This window comes from Electrophorus electricus, chromosome 10, assembly GCF_013358815.1.
Source record: "Electrophorus electricus isolate fEleEle1 chromosome 10, fEleEle1.pri, whole genome shotgun sequence".
NCBI lineage: Eukaryota > Metazoa > Chordata > Actinopteri > Gymnotiformes > Gymnotidae > Electrophorus > Electrophorus electricus.
Window position 1 is genome coordinate 3391748 of NC_049544.1, and position 16743 is coordinate 3408490.

At 42.3% G+C, this 16743-nt stretch overlaps 2 protein-coding genes across 4 annotated transcripts; both read left to right on the forward strand.

Annotated features, from left to right (window-relative positions):
• Positions 1 to 523: 523 nt before the first annotated feature.
• On the forward strand, positions 524 to 6647 carry p3h3 (prolyl 3-hydroxylase 3). The gene is made up of 16 exons (XM_026999123.2): positions 524 to 864; positions 1230 to 1414; positions 1504 to 1662; positions 2228 to 2414; positions 2627 to 2758; positions 3043 to 3185; positions 3616 to 3705; positions 3802 to 3854; positions 3945 to 4024; positions 4126 to 4253; positions 4386 to 4481; positions 4609 to 4759; positions 4857 to 4974; positions 5103 to 5178; positions 5362 to 5502; positions 6172 to 6647. Exons 1-16 carry the CDS (start codon positions 567 to 569, stop codon positions 6340 to 6342), a joined length of 2208 nt encoding a protein of 735 aa, XP_026854924.2. The 5' UTR covers positions 524 to 566; the 3' UTR covers positions 6343 to 6647.
• A 4871-nt stretch (positions 6648 to 11518) lies between these two features.
• On the forward strand, positions 11519 to 15265 carry gnb3a (guanine nucleotide binding protein (G protein), beta polypeptide 3a). Of its 3 annotated transcripts, none has more exons than XM_026999154.2 (8): positions 11519 to 11575; positions 11890 to 12035; positions 12784 to 12880; positions 13404 to 13566; positions 13848 to 13914; positions 14064 to 14265; positions 14692 to 14908; positions 15130 to 15265. In XM_026999154.2, exons 1-8 carry the CDS (start codon positions 11519 to 11521, stop codon positions 15234 to 15236), a joined length of 1056 nt encoding a protein of 351 aa, XP_026854955.1. In that variant the 3' UTR covers positions 15237 to 15265. The 3 variants fall into 3 exon arrangements, with proteins under 3 accessions (XP_026854955.1, XP_026854956.1, XP_026854957.1); XM_026999155.2 differs by having other exon boundaries at positions 12817 to 12880; XM_026999156.2 differs by having other exon boundaries at positions 12817 to 12880; positions 13848 to 13911.
• The last annotated feature ends 1478 nt before the right edge of the window (positions 15266 to 16743 follow it).

Below are 16743 nucleotides of genomic sequence, written 5' to 3' on the forward strand. Positions count from 1 at the left end.
AGTGTCATGGGCTCGGCTGTGTTCTCATAAGTTAGCATCATTTTTTTTTTTAGCTGTTATTGCTTTAGTTCTATCCTGGCCCAACCACAAATATATCACTTATAAATAACGCTCTTAGGTCCTTCTTTTATTCCTTGCTAGCCTTTGACAACTCGTCTGAATTATTTTTAAGTAATTTAACTGGAGCATATATTTGAAATATTATTCACGATGAGAAAGCGGAAATTTTGACATCGCATTACATATAAAATACAATAGCGCCCCCATGTGGGTGGGAGTGCGTGTTGTAGGCGCTTTTGTGTTAGAGAACACACACAGCACATTACACTATAGGCCTCTGTGAATGTGTATTATTAAATGAATTCTGTATCCAACCAAATAATAACAGGTGGTGTGACATTAGTATGTGTGTAGTATCGACATTACTACAGTGTAGTTTGAGCTTCAGTGGTCCGTGTGTGTGTGTGTGTGTGTAATCTCGGACACCCTTCTCCACCCATCTCATTTCACTCCTCCCTACATTTAGCCCAGTCTACTGCTTACATCCCCGCACTCTCTGTGGTACTATGGCGCTACACTTAAACCTTGCCGCATACGTGGCGCTGAATGCCGCATTCTTATTCACTTTGGACCATGTGGCAGTTGCCGTGGGCAACACAGGAGCTTCAGGGTCTCTCTCCGGCCTTCTAACCCCGTATGACGAGCTGTATTATTTGGGAGTTCGAGCGTATTTTACGGAGCAATGGGAGAAAGCCGCGGAGCACATTGAAAAGTCGATATCTACCAGAGAAGCACTTCACAAGATTAGGCGAAAATGTCACGACGAATGTGCAACAACGGGACACGAAATAGCTTCCAAACTAGGTATAAGATTTTTAAACAATGGGGATACATTGTGTTTGCGTGACTACAAAAAGCTATGCGAGGGTATGTCTGTGCATGCTGACAATCTTTGCATTACTGTAGGCTATGTTTTTCTTCTCTTTTTCTTATAATTGCATTTCGATTCAGCGTCAGCAACAATCACTGTCCCAGTCCACCTGGATGATTAAAGTCGTTTTAAAGTCATGCTCAGACTAGAGGGTTTATGCTTAGTGGTGCCGCCACGGACCAGCTGCATTAGTTTTATTTACACAATTTAACAGACCAACAAAACTAAGGTTCATAGAAAATCTTGAGGGCAGTAATGTCGAGCTTATTGTTACTGCATTATCTTACTGTGTGTGTAGACACAGAAAAAGGCAGCAACTGGGATCTGTGGGCGTTGGACTGGATCCAGCAGCAAGCTGAGTGCATAAAGTTCTGCTTGGGCCGAGCAGTCACTCCTGCCGGTCAGCTCCCCGTGTCGACAGACATCGAGTATGAATTCGGGACTCGCAACCCTTACAACTTCCTGCAGCTCACCTACTATAAGGTAGAATGACTCCCTGCGTTACTAGCCTGGCTCGCATTTCAGACCATAAGTTGCATGGACATCCTTAGTCACGCTCTTGCTCCGCACAGCTGGGCAAGCCACAGATGGCCGCCTCGGCTGCGCACACCTTCTTCGTTGCCAACCCGAGTCACCTGGAGATGAGGAACAACATTGAGAAGTACAGGCGCATGGATGGTGTCACAGAGGAGGCCTTTCGGGACCGAGAGAGAGACCCAGAGAAGCACTGGGTAAGAGTGGGAAGGGCGAGGTCAGGAGAGCTTAGATGAAGTACTCGACGTTTCAGTGCTCTCGAACATATACATACCTACCTAAGAAATGAAGTGGAAGATGAGCAGTGGAGAGACATGCTTAACTGTGTACCATAAAAAGCCGTATGCATAATTATACAGTGTGTCTAATTGTTTTTTTTTTTCTTTGTAGTTTTGCCTGGGTCCTGGTTTGTGATGTTTTTGGTGTTATAATTCGGTCCACGCTAAATGAGGGGTATTTGTATTTCTTTGCAAATGGAAGAAAAAAACCCCTCAGTGACTGGACCAGTACATTACACCTTAGACATAACATTTAGTGGAACTCTCTTAAATTTAACAGTTCAGCCTCTTGACCTTCAAAGTCATTCACTCATCTGGGAATACTTTCCTGATTTCACTGCATCTGCTGCTATCGGTTCACCTGTCTGACTACTTGAGTCTCCCCATTTATTAACGGCATATATTTACCCTTATTTCTCTCCCATTTCCTGTCATCTTTCCCACTTTCCCATCATAATTCGCCACCTCTGAATGGGGATTTCAGGAGTTGTACGATGCGGCTCTCCTAGCCGAAAGCTCCTCGGATTTGGCTCGGGCAGCAGAGAGGTGGCAGGAGTGCGTGAACGAGACGCTGAAGCAGACGGACGAGTGCAGGGCTCAGTGCGTGGTGGCGTCACAGCGCCTCCCAGAGGACAGGGAGACTGTCCAGGGAACCTACGAGAATGCCGCAGGTAAGGTTAAAATCTAGCTAATAAATAGGAGCGGGTAAATGAATATAAAACCTAATGAACCCACACGTTTGCTTAGCTATTGCTTTTTAAATGACAAATTATGCTACACACAAAGCTACTATATAAGGCACCCAATTAAGATGTCTGTGGAGATTTCAGTTCATATCTGGTTGTGATGGACAGCAGAAACGGACTCTTTCTTTCTTTTTCAGCACTTTCTCTATCACTGTTGTCATGCAAACAAATGTGTGTGTCTCTGGTGTCGACACGACCTGGAAGAATTTCTCCCCAGGAAGACCTCCTTCCAATGCAGTTGGAACATCTTCATATTGCTCAGTACAAAGGTCAGAGGTCATCAAGACATATGTGATCCAGATGAATGTCAGATGATGGACAATTATGTACAAATCACTTAATACTAGAGGACTAAAGGTGCCTTTTAAATGGCTTTTAAGATAAGAATCAATATTTGTAATTTCAGTGATATAAGCATACTTTCATAGCATGGAAATAGTTATTTGATAATCCTGATGATGATATAGATTATTATTATTATATAGTTTATTAATTTAATTGACCATATGTGCACTGTCTTGAATGTCTCTCTGTCCCGATTTTGTAATTGTAGCAGGGGACCTGAAGGGGGCAGTGCAGACTCTGCGCTCCCTGTTGCTTTTCTATCCGACGGACGCCGACTCGCTCAGTAACCTGCAGCTCTACTCTGAGTTTATAGAGGGCGACGCTGAAGCTCAGGCCACAGTCCCATTACAAGTAGGCTTACTGTGCTCATGTCCATGGAACTGGCGAGGGTGTTTTTACCATGGCTGGGCCCACAGGATGACAGGATAAGGTGGGGTAGATGTGGGTGCATGTTCTGAGGCACAGATGGTAAAGGCAGATTTACTCTTGTTCCATAATGCTTGTACTCGCGCTATTTGGTGATGAGTGATTAACGGCAGCTTTACAAACCCTGCCAATGTCCTATGACCAGGCTGTTTTGTAAAACTGTTTATCACAAAAGGGCAGATTCCTTTTCCAGAAAATGCGATCACAACACCATGGTTCACTTGCCTGAATAAGATGGTGGCAGTCTGTAGAATTGCCAGGTAGTTCAGCTCTTGGCCATGTCTTTCTCTGGGGTTGTCAACACCCCAATCATGAGTTTAAAAGGATTTCAGGCTCGTCATATCTGTCTTCTTAGGAGATTGTCAGATATGTCACCAGAGCTCTAGCAGAGAAGAAACTGCTCTATTTTGGAGTGGAAAATCTGGACTTCGAATTCACTGACCCGGTACAGCACACCTCACAGCTTCTGTCTTTATTCCTTTCGCCCTTTTTTTCCATACTTAAACTAACCAATCAAGGTCTTCCACCCTGTCTGTGACAGGATCTCTGGACGCCTGAGGAGGTAGTGCCTGACTCGCTGAGGGAGCGCTGGAGGTGAGAAAGACAGCCAGACAGACAAGCAGACATACACACCTGCATTAAGGAAGGACTGATTGTGTGAGCTCTTTCCTTTGACATTTTCAGAGCAGAGAGGGAGCAGCTTAATGCGAAACTGAAGGAAGGAGAGAAGGTGCTAGAGGTGGATGACAGTGGCTTCTATGCTGGTGAGTGCCTTCCAGGTACATCTCACAACACTGGTCAGACTTCGGCATCCACTGCTCGACTGCTTCATCTCTCTCGTCCTCTCTCTCTTTCTCTCCATTAGGTGGTCCAGTTCCCCAGGTTGGTGTCACAATAACAATGGACGACGATGCCATGAACGGAACAAATCGCGTTGTGTTGGATGGCGTTCTGTCACAGTCTGAATGTGACACCATGATGCAGCTGGCCAGTGTAAGATGATTGGTCTACACAGTTACTAACTGGTAGATCTACCATGCCGTGGCTCATCAGCTGTGGCAGCAGCAATACCCCGCCAGCGACAGAAAGATCAACAGGGTCTTACCTCACATCCTGCATCTACAGGTTGCAGCGTCGGTTGGTGATGGTTACAGGGGAAGACGTTCTCCTCACACACCTCATGAGAAATTTGAGGGTCTGACAGTTCTAAAAGCTCTTAAGGTGAAGTACTACAAGTTACAGCTTAAAAATCCTGATCATATAATAACATTGGTTAAAAAAAAAATCATGCAGCTTTCAGTAATAATATGTTTATAAATGATTCGTAAAAGCTTTTTTTCTCTTCCAGTTGGCCCAGGATGGAATGGTAAACCAATCAGATGCCAGGCTCTTGCATGAAATGGGGGAGAGAGTTCGAACACTAATGCACTCATATTTCAGGAGCCACTCCATTCTCTACTTCGCCTACACACACCTAGTTTGCCGATCCGCCATTCCAGGTACACACACACACACGAATATATGAACATTTGTGTGCTTGCCCATGTGGATACACATATTTCAGGAAAGTAATTCTTCAAGCGTATGTGTGCGTAGGGCATCAGGAGGGACGTTTGGATCTGTCTCACCCTGTTCATGTGGATAACTGTATACTGGAGCCAGAGACCAGGCAGTGTTGGAGAGAGCTACCTGCATTCACCCACAGAGACCTAAGGTCTTCCGTACACATAGACACACATTCATTGCACATACACACTCCCATTCATTAGTATAGAAAGCAGACTTGTGCACATATGTGTACATATTGTGCTGTGAGATGAATGTGTGAGTATGTTGTTGCAGTGCAGTTCTCTACCTGAATGATGGTTTTGAAGGGGGAGAGATCTTCTTCACGGACAGAGATGCCAAAACAGTTACAGTAAGATGCTGTTTTGTGTGCTGTCCAGAGTTATGCAACTAACACCACTAAACATTTTCAAACGAACGCCCACATACTGAACATCTATAAATACCCCTCCTATATTATATAATAATTATGATTTATATTAATGAATAATATTAATATTAATGTAATAATAATTTGTATGTGCTCTGCCTCTAGGCCAGGGTCAAGCCCACCTGTGGGCGACTTGTTGGTTTCACATCAGGACCCATCAACCCTCATGGTGTTACTGCGGTTACAGTTGGCCGCAGGTGTGCGCTCGCACTGTGGTTTACCACGGAAAAGCACCACAGGGACATGGTGAGAGACTGTTCTGCCCGTATTAGCCAACATGTGCCTGTTTTAAAATTAAAAATAAAAAAAATCTGGTCTGAATAGATTTATTGGTCTTTAATCAACCAGGTGTTAGTTTTTAAGGTAGGAGACAAATGCTTTATTGAACACCAATTTTCAACAAAAATGGGCTAGATAGCAAATAGCAAAGTGTCTAGTTTACTCGAAACATCAATCTTGAATTCCTTTCCTAGTCAAGGGATATGATGAGAATGCAGTGGGAATAGGTCTAAATGTTAATTTTACATCGAAGCAGAGATGTTTATGATTCATTTGTTGTGTAGGTGATTTAACACTGAAGCAGTGATGTCTGATTGATTTGTTGCATTTCTTTCCAGCCCCATGATAACGTCTTTGGTTCTCATCTTCTTCTTTTTTTAGCTCTGTTGTGCACAAGCAATGAATAATAGATGCCATACAATGGAAGGACTGCATATAAATTCAAATCGAATGTTCTAGGCTACTAGCCAAAATAACAAAAAATGTGTCATTGAATTTCCAATAGATAGATCGGTATTAATCAGTAATTACATTTATTTTAGAATAATAACACAAGCAGGTGTGCTGAGTGTTTGAAAATAAGTGAATATGTGCATTTTATGTGCTGTGCAACTGTAAATGTTTATGCTCCTCCAGGAACGGGAGGAGGCAGAGGCCATGTGGGCAGCAGAAGGACTGGCCGTAGTAAAAGAAGAAGCAGAAGATCCAAACAGCACCCTTTCACCTGCACGGAGAGGGCGGAGCCAAGCCTCTAAGGGGAGGAGCAAAGAGAGGGAGAGAGTGTCAAGTAGGAGGGATGAACTTTGAAAGCGATGGGTGAATGGGACCAACCATCACACAACCCATTCCACACTGCAAGAACATGCTTGGATCTTTGATCTGTTCATGAACATTCTGTATTCAATCATGACACATCTTGGTGTCAAGATGTTTGTGTGTGTGTGTGTGTGTGTGTGTGTGTGTGTGTGTGTGTGCGCGTGTGCGTGTGTGCGTGTTTATTTTTGTCTCATCCAGATTTGTGTCTATGAAAGGCCGTTTATTAATGCTGTCTCGGGATTTACTATGTGAAATCTCTTTCTCAGAATAAACAGACAATAATGGGATTAACTGAACAGCATTTCAGTCATCGTCTGAATATTTGTTGCTGTGCGAGGTTTAGTCTAAACACATGAGAAGCCAGACAGCAGTCAGTGCACTAGAGGCAGTGCATCAAAAACAAATCGAGAAGGGGAAGAGAGGGAGGGACTGCATTCATTTACACTGATGGAAACTGACAGAACGAGAGTGAGTGGACGGGTGGGGGTGCAGTGGGGAGGCCCGAGAGCAAGATTATAGATAATCCCTCGCAAACAAGCGCATTTGTTTACGAAGCTTACAAAGCTCCCATTTAGAATATGGAATAATAATCCATGTAAGAATCATTTTAATCATTCACATCAAGCCCCCTCCTAGTAATAAACCACATTATGATTTCTTTGCCATTAAAACCAAGGCTTCTTGAACCTGTGTCTCAGGCTTGAGGTATTAATGTTCTCAGTGCTTGCGGTGTGTTAGAGGTTAATGGATGAGGATGTGTTAACTTTTTCCCATGGGCCATAAAGCAGTGTTTACCTGTGTCTAAGAACATGGCAGGTGCATGGAAATGCCACTTGGGTAAATGACCAGCTTACCACTGTGCCTTTACTGTATCGTTTCACACTAAACACAAACTTACACAGTCATCTCAGTTACTCCACCTGAGCTGTGATGAGAACACAGCATGCCAAAATTATGTAAGACTCGGCGCAGGGCCATGCAGTAAGTTCCATGTATAACAGTTTCCAGGGTTTCAGAAAAGATGATTAATAAGAGTGAATAATATTAGGAGTGTTACTTCAGTGGAACAATACGTAAGTCTGTTTTAGGCTGTAATAATTGGGAATGTTTGTCTACTTTATGTCCTTACTACAGCTGTAACTTAGAAAACAAAAAGAATGATGCTCATGAGAACAATCCTCCAGACCTTTCAGACGTACCATTACCTTTGGCTGTTTGTCTGTATAGTCTCCTTTACGTTTGGCATTGCATTGGAATTCCGGTTTTATAGATCAACAATAATAGCATAAAATAACATGTGTATGTATATTATATAAGTGAAAGTATATGACTGTGTTTTATATGATGGACGACCCTTGTGTTCTTGGAGCTGAGTCTGCATGCTTGGCATTCAGTGTGGGCGTCAGACTTTGTCTCCACCCATTCTGCTTGTCTTTGCTGTGTGAGCCTTGTTAAAGGCTTTGTCATTGCTATAAAAATCTTGTTCCTCTAGTAGAAAAATGTCTCTCGATCTTCCTTCCATGCTGACACCAGAAGTGGGATGCTGCCCCAAGCTCGAAGAGAGCAAGCAGCACATCAATGAATTCGAAGGCGGATTCAACTCTGGAGAAGGAGGGTTCCAACTCAACAAGTCCTCAGCAAGTCCTCTCAGTCCTCCTCCCTCTGAATTAGTGGCTTCTCGAACTTTGCTAAATCAGTCTTTGCAAAGCTAGCATATCATGCTGTGCTATTCTAGTGCGACTCCAGTTCAACTCCAGTCCATCTCCAATTCAACAGTCTTACTTTAGTTCCACTCCATGTCCGTTCCAGTCCTATTCTAATTCATTATCACTGGTGTTAATATACATTTTAAAATGATTATTTATAGAAATTTAACAACTATAAAAATCAGCCAGCTGAAGCCAACTGAAGAAGTGTTTGAAGACATTTAACAAATTGAAGGATACACAGAATGCCAGTCTGAAACATCACTTTAGGAGTACCAGTGACATTTCTAATTGACACATATAAAAAAAGAATGTATTTGGCCTATTTGTTTTGTTTTTAAGTGAATGTATCTGTTAAAACATGTATTTTGCTTTCCTTGCAAATGAACAAAAAATAAAACAAACTTCTGACCATATAACTTCTGCTCCTGACACCAAAACTCCATATTTCCGTACCCCATTCCTCTCTCCTCTTCTGGGTCCCTCCCACTGCCTCCCTCCATCCTGTTTTATCCTTTCAACTCTGATCTCATTTCATGCCCTACCATTCTCATCTGTCTTTCAGAGGAGCGGCTGGGAGGTGTGTGGACAGACTGAGCCCCAGAGGTCAGGAGGAGGGTGAAGAAAAACTGCTTGGTGTGAAACACAAGGGGAAAAGGGAGAGGAAAGGTGGAGCGTTGAGGCCAGCCGCGGGGGCGCCAGCACGTAAATACAAACAAACAAACAAACAAGCATACCAAGAGGACATAATCCAGGAGGAGTGAGTAAGTTATTACCTTCTAGGCCTATGTGTTATAGGATATTGTATTTTAAAAGCAATTAGAAGTACAATAATCATTTATTTTATTTTATTCTTCTGTATACTATTCATAGTGGTGTCACATCAATGGTACATGTATAAATCGATGCTCTTCAGTATGATTGTTTAAAAACACTAAATAGTTAATAAATAAATAAGTTATTATAACATATATGCTCTAGTAATTATATAGTAATATGAGAAAGATGGCATTTTTATTTTTCATTAATAGTTAGGAAACTTTATTTAACATAATCTTTTCCTAAAATATGTAAATTGGTGTTATAATTGCATTAGTGACCAGTTACCTTTCAAAACTGTATACTACACAAAAGTAAGCAAGAAAGAAAAGACAGAAAAAAAGAAAGAGAAAAGTGACAAACCTTTAATCTGCCTCTCAACTTCACTGTGCTCCACTAGTTACAGCTTATACTGCAGTTTAAAATAATAACAATGCAGTTGTAATGCAATGAGGGTACTGTAAGGATCAAATTCACTTTTTAATACAGACCGTAAAGGGTGTATTGTTTGAACAAAATCCAATACTATTAATGTTTGAAGTGATCTTTTAGTGCTAAAGAGGGTGACATGCAATTCATGTTTTTCACAAAATATTTCACAATTGCACTCAGAGAGTGATAACAATTTCTGACAATAAAAATCATCTGACATGAAGCCTGTGTCCAGGATTCAAGCAATGTCCAGAGCACACTCACAGTACCCTTGCCCACATAACCTACCCCCCTCTCTCTCTCTCTCTCTCTCTCTCTCTCTCTCTCTCTCTCTCTCTCTCTCTCTCTCTCTCTCTCTCTCTCTCTCTCTCTCTCTCTCTCTCTCTCTCACCCCTTCTGCATCCCCAGTGCTTATCCAGATGCAGAGAGCAGTATTTAATCGCATAAGAGCAGATTTGACTCAAAAGACCTCCCTTAAAATGTTGGCAGCCTGGAATTAAGCACACTCTTTCCCTCCATGCACCCTTGTTCTCTGATTGGTTCTGATTGGTCCAGCCCTTCTAATTTAGGGTCATCCTTTGGATCTACTGGACCTTAGCAGAATCTGTGTTTTCCATCTCTTTAATAAAGACTATACCGTACTCATGGTATCACCAGTTAAAACAGGGTGGAGACCATGCAAAAGCACAAATCTACATGAAACATGTAATGTGAAAGTCTTTCACTGGTTTCCATGACCAAGCAGTTCCCTCCCTCTCATCCTCCCAGTTCTGTCTCGCTCTCGCCCTCCTTAAACAAATTTTAGGCAAACTCATCTGGTCATGAGAGCCACATTGTTAGTCACTAACACAGATTTAAACAGCAATACAAGAAAAAGTGTTCAGAAATCTACACTCACTTTCCAAGGTAAGGCCTTATTCTAATAACCATTAGGATAGGACGATAAGTCTTCATAATATATGATCTTGGCAAAAGCATTGGTATGTTCTCAGACTGAGATAACTAAAGCAGAAAATAGAATAAATCAGTTTGGGGGAGATTACTAGGTGCTTCTGAGTAAACATCTTCTGTTTCAAACCATTGAATGTGTTGGGCAACTTTAAAGTATTAAGAGGTATTGCCCAATAATGTTAACTTTCTCTGCATTCATGTATGTGTGTATGATTTGTAAGTTCAAACTCTTTCTAACAAGTAAACATCTTTCTATCAGCTTCTAGCTTGGTACTGAGTGTATGACAGACACATGTACACAACCTTTCAAGGGTTTGAAAACACTTGGCATCAATATTCATTATTTTATTCACTAATAACTTGCAGACATAAATAATATAAATCTGATACCAAATGGTATTGTTTAAATTTAGTTTATGATTAATTTAGCATTTCAGGTATTTGGGGAATACTAAATTTTACATAATTGACTAGAATTCTATATAATGTAATTTTTTCACAAATATCTGAGATTTGATCACCATTTTCTGAATGCTAGGCATTCTGAATATTAATTTATCTTCACATCATTCTCACTTCTGTACAGCTTTCTCGGGCATTCTATTCCACTCTACATCATTCTGGACACAGCTAAATTTGTATTTATTTATTTATTTTAACTGCATCCTACAAATGATTAGAAATATAGGAATTTGTATAGTTCTGGTGTCATTATGATTTTATTTATGTATCTGCAACAAAATTGACTTTATATTAATGAAAACATTGACTTCAAACTTTTGAGCAGTGATTTAAACCTTTGAACAGTTCAGGAACTTTCTGGTATTCTACCCTGCTTGATGCTGTACACAAAAGGCTATAACAAACACCAAAAGCACATAATTATTTGTATAAGCAAGTTTATGAGTGTATGTAGGCTTGCATGGGTGTGAATAGGTTCTAAAAGTGTGTGGTTGTGTATTCACATGTTTGTGTGCATCCTTATTTGTGAGCATTTGCAAACCCATTGAGAGGAGTTTGAATTGCAAATGTCCGTCGAAGGCAGGAAACGCCCATTAAAATGTGAAAGATGATAATCCTGTACCACTAAATAACGAACATATTAGTTAACTATTAGCTGAAAAGAGGGCTTATTAATACAACGATTCGATAATGTGAATTTTATTTCATGTGCTTAGTTTCCTCCCAGCATTTTCTCTGCTCACCTGACCTCACTTCCTGTTCATCTGCTTTGGTGACTGTACCTGACACCTGTGGCCATGGGAGAAATGGAGCATCTGCGCAGGGAGGCGGAGAGCCTGAAGGATGACATCACTGTTAGTGTCACCAGGCCAAACTAGTTGTCTAGCAGAAAAATAGATTCATATCTTCATTAAAAACATGTAGCTTAGATTCTTTTTATGCACACACACACACACACACACACACACACACACACACACACACACACACACACACACACACACACACACACACACACACACACACCCGTTTCCCCCTCATGCATTGTTAACGGACCTGCTGTCACTTTTCATGCTGCTTAGCTTGTCATCACAGTCTTGTAACTCAACAGCACTGTGATTGTGTCTGTACGCTGACCCTCTGACTCCCTGCCGCTTGACCTCTGCAGGCAGCCCGCAAAGCAGTGCAGGATGCCACGCTGCAGGACACCGTCTCAGGGACAGCTGTGGTGAGCCGAGTGCAGCTTAAAGCCAGAAAGACCCTGAGAGGCCATCTGGCCAAAATCTACGCCATGCACTGGTCCACAGACTCAAAGTAAACACACTCATACACACAAACACACAAACACATACACACACACACACACACACAGACTCACAGAAAGCAGTGGTTAAGCAGTGGTCTATATACTCCCATGTGATACAAAGGTAATAAAACCCCTGCTTCTAATCTTATGTTTCTACTGCGTGTGAAAATGTTTTCTTTAAGCAACAAAACCTGTGACTGAGTAATTGGGTCAAGAGTCTGAGACTTCTTGCTGTAACGGCCCGAGTGCCACAGGGCGTGGAACAGGATGCATAGACTCCCTCGACAGAGAGAGACGTTTATTAACAAACAACGAATACAACGATGGCACTCACACTTAACACAAACGGAGAACATTAACAACGGCAACATGAAAAAGGGCAAACACAAACAATGACCGACAATACTGCACGCACCAGCCTGGGTTTAAATACATAGACATAATGAGATTAAAACCAGGTACAGGTGTGTGCAGGCGTGGTTACAAACATGAAAAAACAAACAAGACCCTCCCACTGCACACGGCAGGCCAAACCACATGACTCGTGGGAGGAGAGCATTCTGTGACAGTTGCCTTTGATAAGATCAGCCATCAGACTAAATAATGTTTACGCGGTTTGTAGAGCAAGACATATAAATATCCTCTTAGCAGTAATGGTTTAAACAGAGCTCACAGTAGATCTATATCTGTGTCTATTGTTATAATCCCTGTAGCCAATTTTGAAAGGTTTTAATACACTCTCTTTTCTCAGTACAGCAGTCTCAGTTATCTCTATTTTCTCCCTCTCAGACTCTGTGTGAGTGCATCTCAGGATGGAAAGCTGATTGTGTGGGACACATATTCCACCAACAAGGTATTGAGCCTTAATATCAAGCCACTTCAATGTATTGGTCAGGATAATCTGTAAGAACAATTTGACATGACCACAAAGGATGGCCTATTCCACGTTAAACCTGCCTTGATACCTAAACCTAACTTTCACCAGTTATATCCTGTAGATAATCCTCCCCTACACCCAAGGCCAGATTAAGCTCGTTCCTATTTCATGAAAAATTTGGGGCCACTTAAAATGAAGATGCAATATTAAAACAATGAAAGCATAATGAATAGGCCAGTATGAACCAATGAAATAGCACACCTACACTAATTTAATGAAAACAAAAGCCTTGTATATATGGCGACTCCTTGCTTCAGTGTATTCAGTCATTTTTGAATCTCAGTCTTTTATTCTGTTGGGTGGGTATGTGCATGCTGGTACCCCAGATATCACAGAAGTAGCTGCTGAGAATAAGGCAGAGCATTTTAGCCTGAGGCTCTGCAGCACGTTAGGGGAGGAAATGGTGATTGACCTTGTAACCTTGGCCTGCCTGCTCCAGGTCAACGCCATCCCGCTGAAGTCCTCGTGGGTGATGACATGTGCATACGCGCCTTCTGGGAACCTGGTGGCATGCGGTGGCCTGGACAACATGTGCTCCATCTACAACCTGAAGGGCAAGGACGGCAACGTGAAGGTCATGCGCGAGCTAGCCGCACACACAGGTTCGACACACGCGTGTACCCAACACCTTAAACATGCCAGAATATCCGGGCTTTACCAAGATAGATGAAAATTTCATGATACCTTAATTCTAAGATTTATCATTTGATTTGATGTTAAGCCCAAAAGGGGGTAGGTTGTGAGGTCTGTTTTTAGGTTAGGGTCATGCATGGGTTTGCTTCACAAGTGAGAGTTAGAGGAAGGGGTCACTTGGTCCTCAGATTGCAGAAATAAAAGAGCATGCGCTCGTTAATGTGCATGGCTGCTGTTCTTTGCAACGCAGGCTACCTGTCATGCTGTCGCTTCCTGAGTGACAGTGAGATCATCACCAGCTCTGGAGACTGTACGTGGTAAGGACACATTCAATCAGACCACGGCTGACCGAAAGAGTTATGAGAAAGACATGACTCAGTGACATCGCCCAAATCAGCATTAATATAACCCTAACAAAAAAAACAACAACTTCTCCAATCTGATATGGTCTTTCATCTCTCTGTAGTGTTCTCTGGGACATTGAGACTGGCTTGCAGAAAACCATGTTCACTGGCCACATGGGAGACTGCATGTCCCTGGCTGTGTCTCCAGACTTTAACACTTTTATTTCGGGAGCATGTGACTATACAGCCAAGCTGTGGGATATACGAGAGGGTCAGTGCAGACAGACATTTGGAGGCCATGAGAGTGATATAAATGCTATTGGAGTAAGTCTCCCCTCTCTCGCTCTCTCTCTCTCTTTCTCTCTCTCTCAGACACACGCACACACACACTTTAAAGTTCTTCCCCAGCTGCATGACCTTCAGTTACTGGCACATTTACAATGAAGTCAGTGGTATTCACATCACAGCCCTCATGATTCAGGTACTACGGATTTTTCCACCTACCTTTACCTAGGAATCAGTTGTGCTGACGACGTGACCAACCAGTTACACTGACTGTTCAATTAATTACCAGTAATTAGAAAGTCCAGGACTGGATCTGAGGTCTACATTTGCATACCTCTGACAGATTTGTGTCAGTACAGAAACTCTGCGGATCTAAAGTCATATATCCCAAAATATTCTGGGATACATCTGAGTCAGCATCCCCATGGTCTTTATCCTCTGCTTTCTCCTTCCTTGCTTTCTTAGTTCTTCCCCAGTGGTAACGCGGTGATCACAGGCTCAGACGACGCCACCTGCAAGCTGTACGACCTGCGCGCCGACCAGGAGCTGATCACGTACCAGGACTCCAGCATCATGTGTGGGGTCACTTCCCTCGCACCATCACTCTCTGGACGCCTGATCCTGGCTGGCTACGACGACTTCAGCTGCAACATCTGGGACTCGCTGAAGGCTGAGAGAGTGGGTAAGTAGGGCGTGAGAACAGAGGATGGAGAGAAGAGATGGAATGAAGCAGTAGACATTAGAGATAGCAAAGGGCCTGGTTTATGTGACCTTTTCTTGTGCCATAGTCTTCATAGCCTTCTTTCCAGGTGCATAGTCTTTCAGAGCAGCATAGGGGAAAATCTCCCGTGTAAGCTCTGACATTCTCCTCTCTCTGGGTTATTAACTCCGCTATGCTGACAGGAGTGCTGGTAGGTCACGACAACCGTGTGAGCTGCATCGGGGTGACAGCCGACGGGAGGGCATGCTGCACAGGATCATGGGATAGCTTCCTGAAGATCTGGAACTGATGTACCTTCTGGAAGAGCAAGAGGGAGGGGAAAGGGAAAATAAAAAGAGTGGACAGAGGAAGACTTGTGTGGCTATGAAATGGGGGTGGGGGGTGTAGCAGAGTAGGGAAAGAGAGGAACGGGTGTTTTTTGGGCCATGTCTAAAAGAAAGGTGTCCACTTGATACAGAATCGTTTTCGAAAGCAGGCTGACCACTAGCATTTTCTTTTAAAAGAAATAATGCAATAATGTACAGAAAGGAGATGAACCGATAGCCTTTCAGGGTTCCGTATACTCTGGGTAACTGCAGAAGAGCTGAGTTACTACATAGTTTGGTGGGAGAGAACAAGAAAATTAGTTGAACATAGCTACATTTGTGTTGGTTTGACAAAAGATACTTGATGTTAATGATTCCTAATAAAATGGAATGTAAGGATACATGCCCTAAAAAATACTAAACTGTTGTAACATGTACATAGTGAAACATAATACAGGAATGGCAGGAATAATACAGGAATAATGCAATATTTTTGGATAGATTTTCTAAATTAGTTATGCAGAACGATTCAAAGAAATGCAATGATTCACAGATTATTACTGAGTTATGACTTTTTGACATGGTTTGTTGTATCTTAGATATCTGAATTTACTTGAATTGAATTATAGATATCTGTTATTTATTTGCTACTTTTGATGGATTTGGCTTGTCTTTTTTCCCATAGTATACGTTTAGTGTCCTCGGACTGTCCTTTCATTTTCCACTGCTCTGGAACAGGACCATTAAATGATTGTCAGCCATGATTCTCCTACCTCATTGTTGAACGCAAAGCTCATAATGAGAGGTGAAGACCTAGGAAAAGTACACCTAGTACATTGCTGAATGGAGGAGAACAATGACTCCACAGTTCACTGACCACCAACCCAAAATACATGATCTTTGCGTGATCTTTTTCTAAACTCTTTACATCTTTACAGCTGATGAAAGATAAACATAAAAGTCAGACTGGCTCACGAATTAACCAATCTGGAAACCTCTCTACAGGAGGGGTCTTCTCCCTGCTTGTCAGTTATTTTGCATGTATACGCCCTCACGCCAGAGAAGAGTAGCCTGTGCAAAAAAAAAGGAGGCTTTGAAGAAAGGTTTGGATGAAGGGCATGAGATTGAAGGGAAGGGTGGACTATGTTGGAGCAGAAGTTAGCAAGAATGGTTACAGCAGTTGCCAGGTTTCAAATGTGTAAGCATAGTATTATAATGCAACATGTCAGCCATCCAAAATTCAGAAATAAGACCAGTTTTGGACAGTTAGGGAAGTCCTAGAGTTACTTTGCTATGTGCTGATGGTCTGTGAGTGGGAGACATGTTTTTGTTGTAGCTGGCACGTGTTATCTCCAGTGAAGTGTTAAAAATGTCTTTAAACACTGAGGACAGTTGGTCAGCACAGGGAGCTGCTTCAGGGTGGGGGGGAGAAACAAAGTCAGGTCCAGCTGCCTTTTGGGGGTTCTGTCTCTTGAATTGCCTGTTTTCATC

What these genes read in the sequence shown, in the direction of transcription:
- p3h3 (XM_026999123.2), top strand. Translation starts at nt 567, where the DNA reads ATGGCGCTACACTTAAACCTTGCCGCATACGTGGCGCTGAATGCCGCA. An exon ending in ACTTCGAATTCACTGACCCG is followed by an intron (nt 3,706 to 3,801) that starts GTACAGCACACC and finishes TGTCTGTGACAG; the next exon opens with GATCTCTGGACGCCTGAGGA. An exon ending in TCGCTGAGGGAGCGCTGGAG is followed by an intron (nt 3,855 to 3,944) that starts GTGAGAAAGACA and finishes TGACATTTTCAG; the next exon opens with AGCAGAGAGGGAGCAGCTTA.
- gnb3a (XM_026999154.2), top strand. Translation starts at nt 11,519, where the DNA reads ATGGGAGAAATGGAGCATCTGCGCAGGGAGGCGGAGAGCCTGAAGGAT. An exon ending in CGAGCTAGCCGCACACACAG is followed by an intron (nt 13,567 to 13,847) that starts GTTCGACACACG and finishes TTTGCAACGCAG; the next exon opens with GCTACCTGTCATGCTGTCGC. An exon ending in AGCTCTGGAGACTGTACGTG is followed by an intron (nt 13,915 to 14,063) that starts GTAAGGACACAT and finishes ATCTCTCTGTAG; the next exon opens with TGTTCTCTGGGACATTGAGA.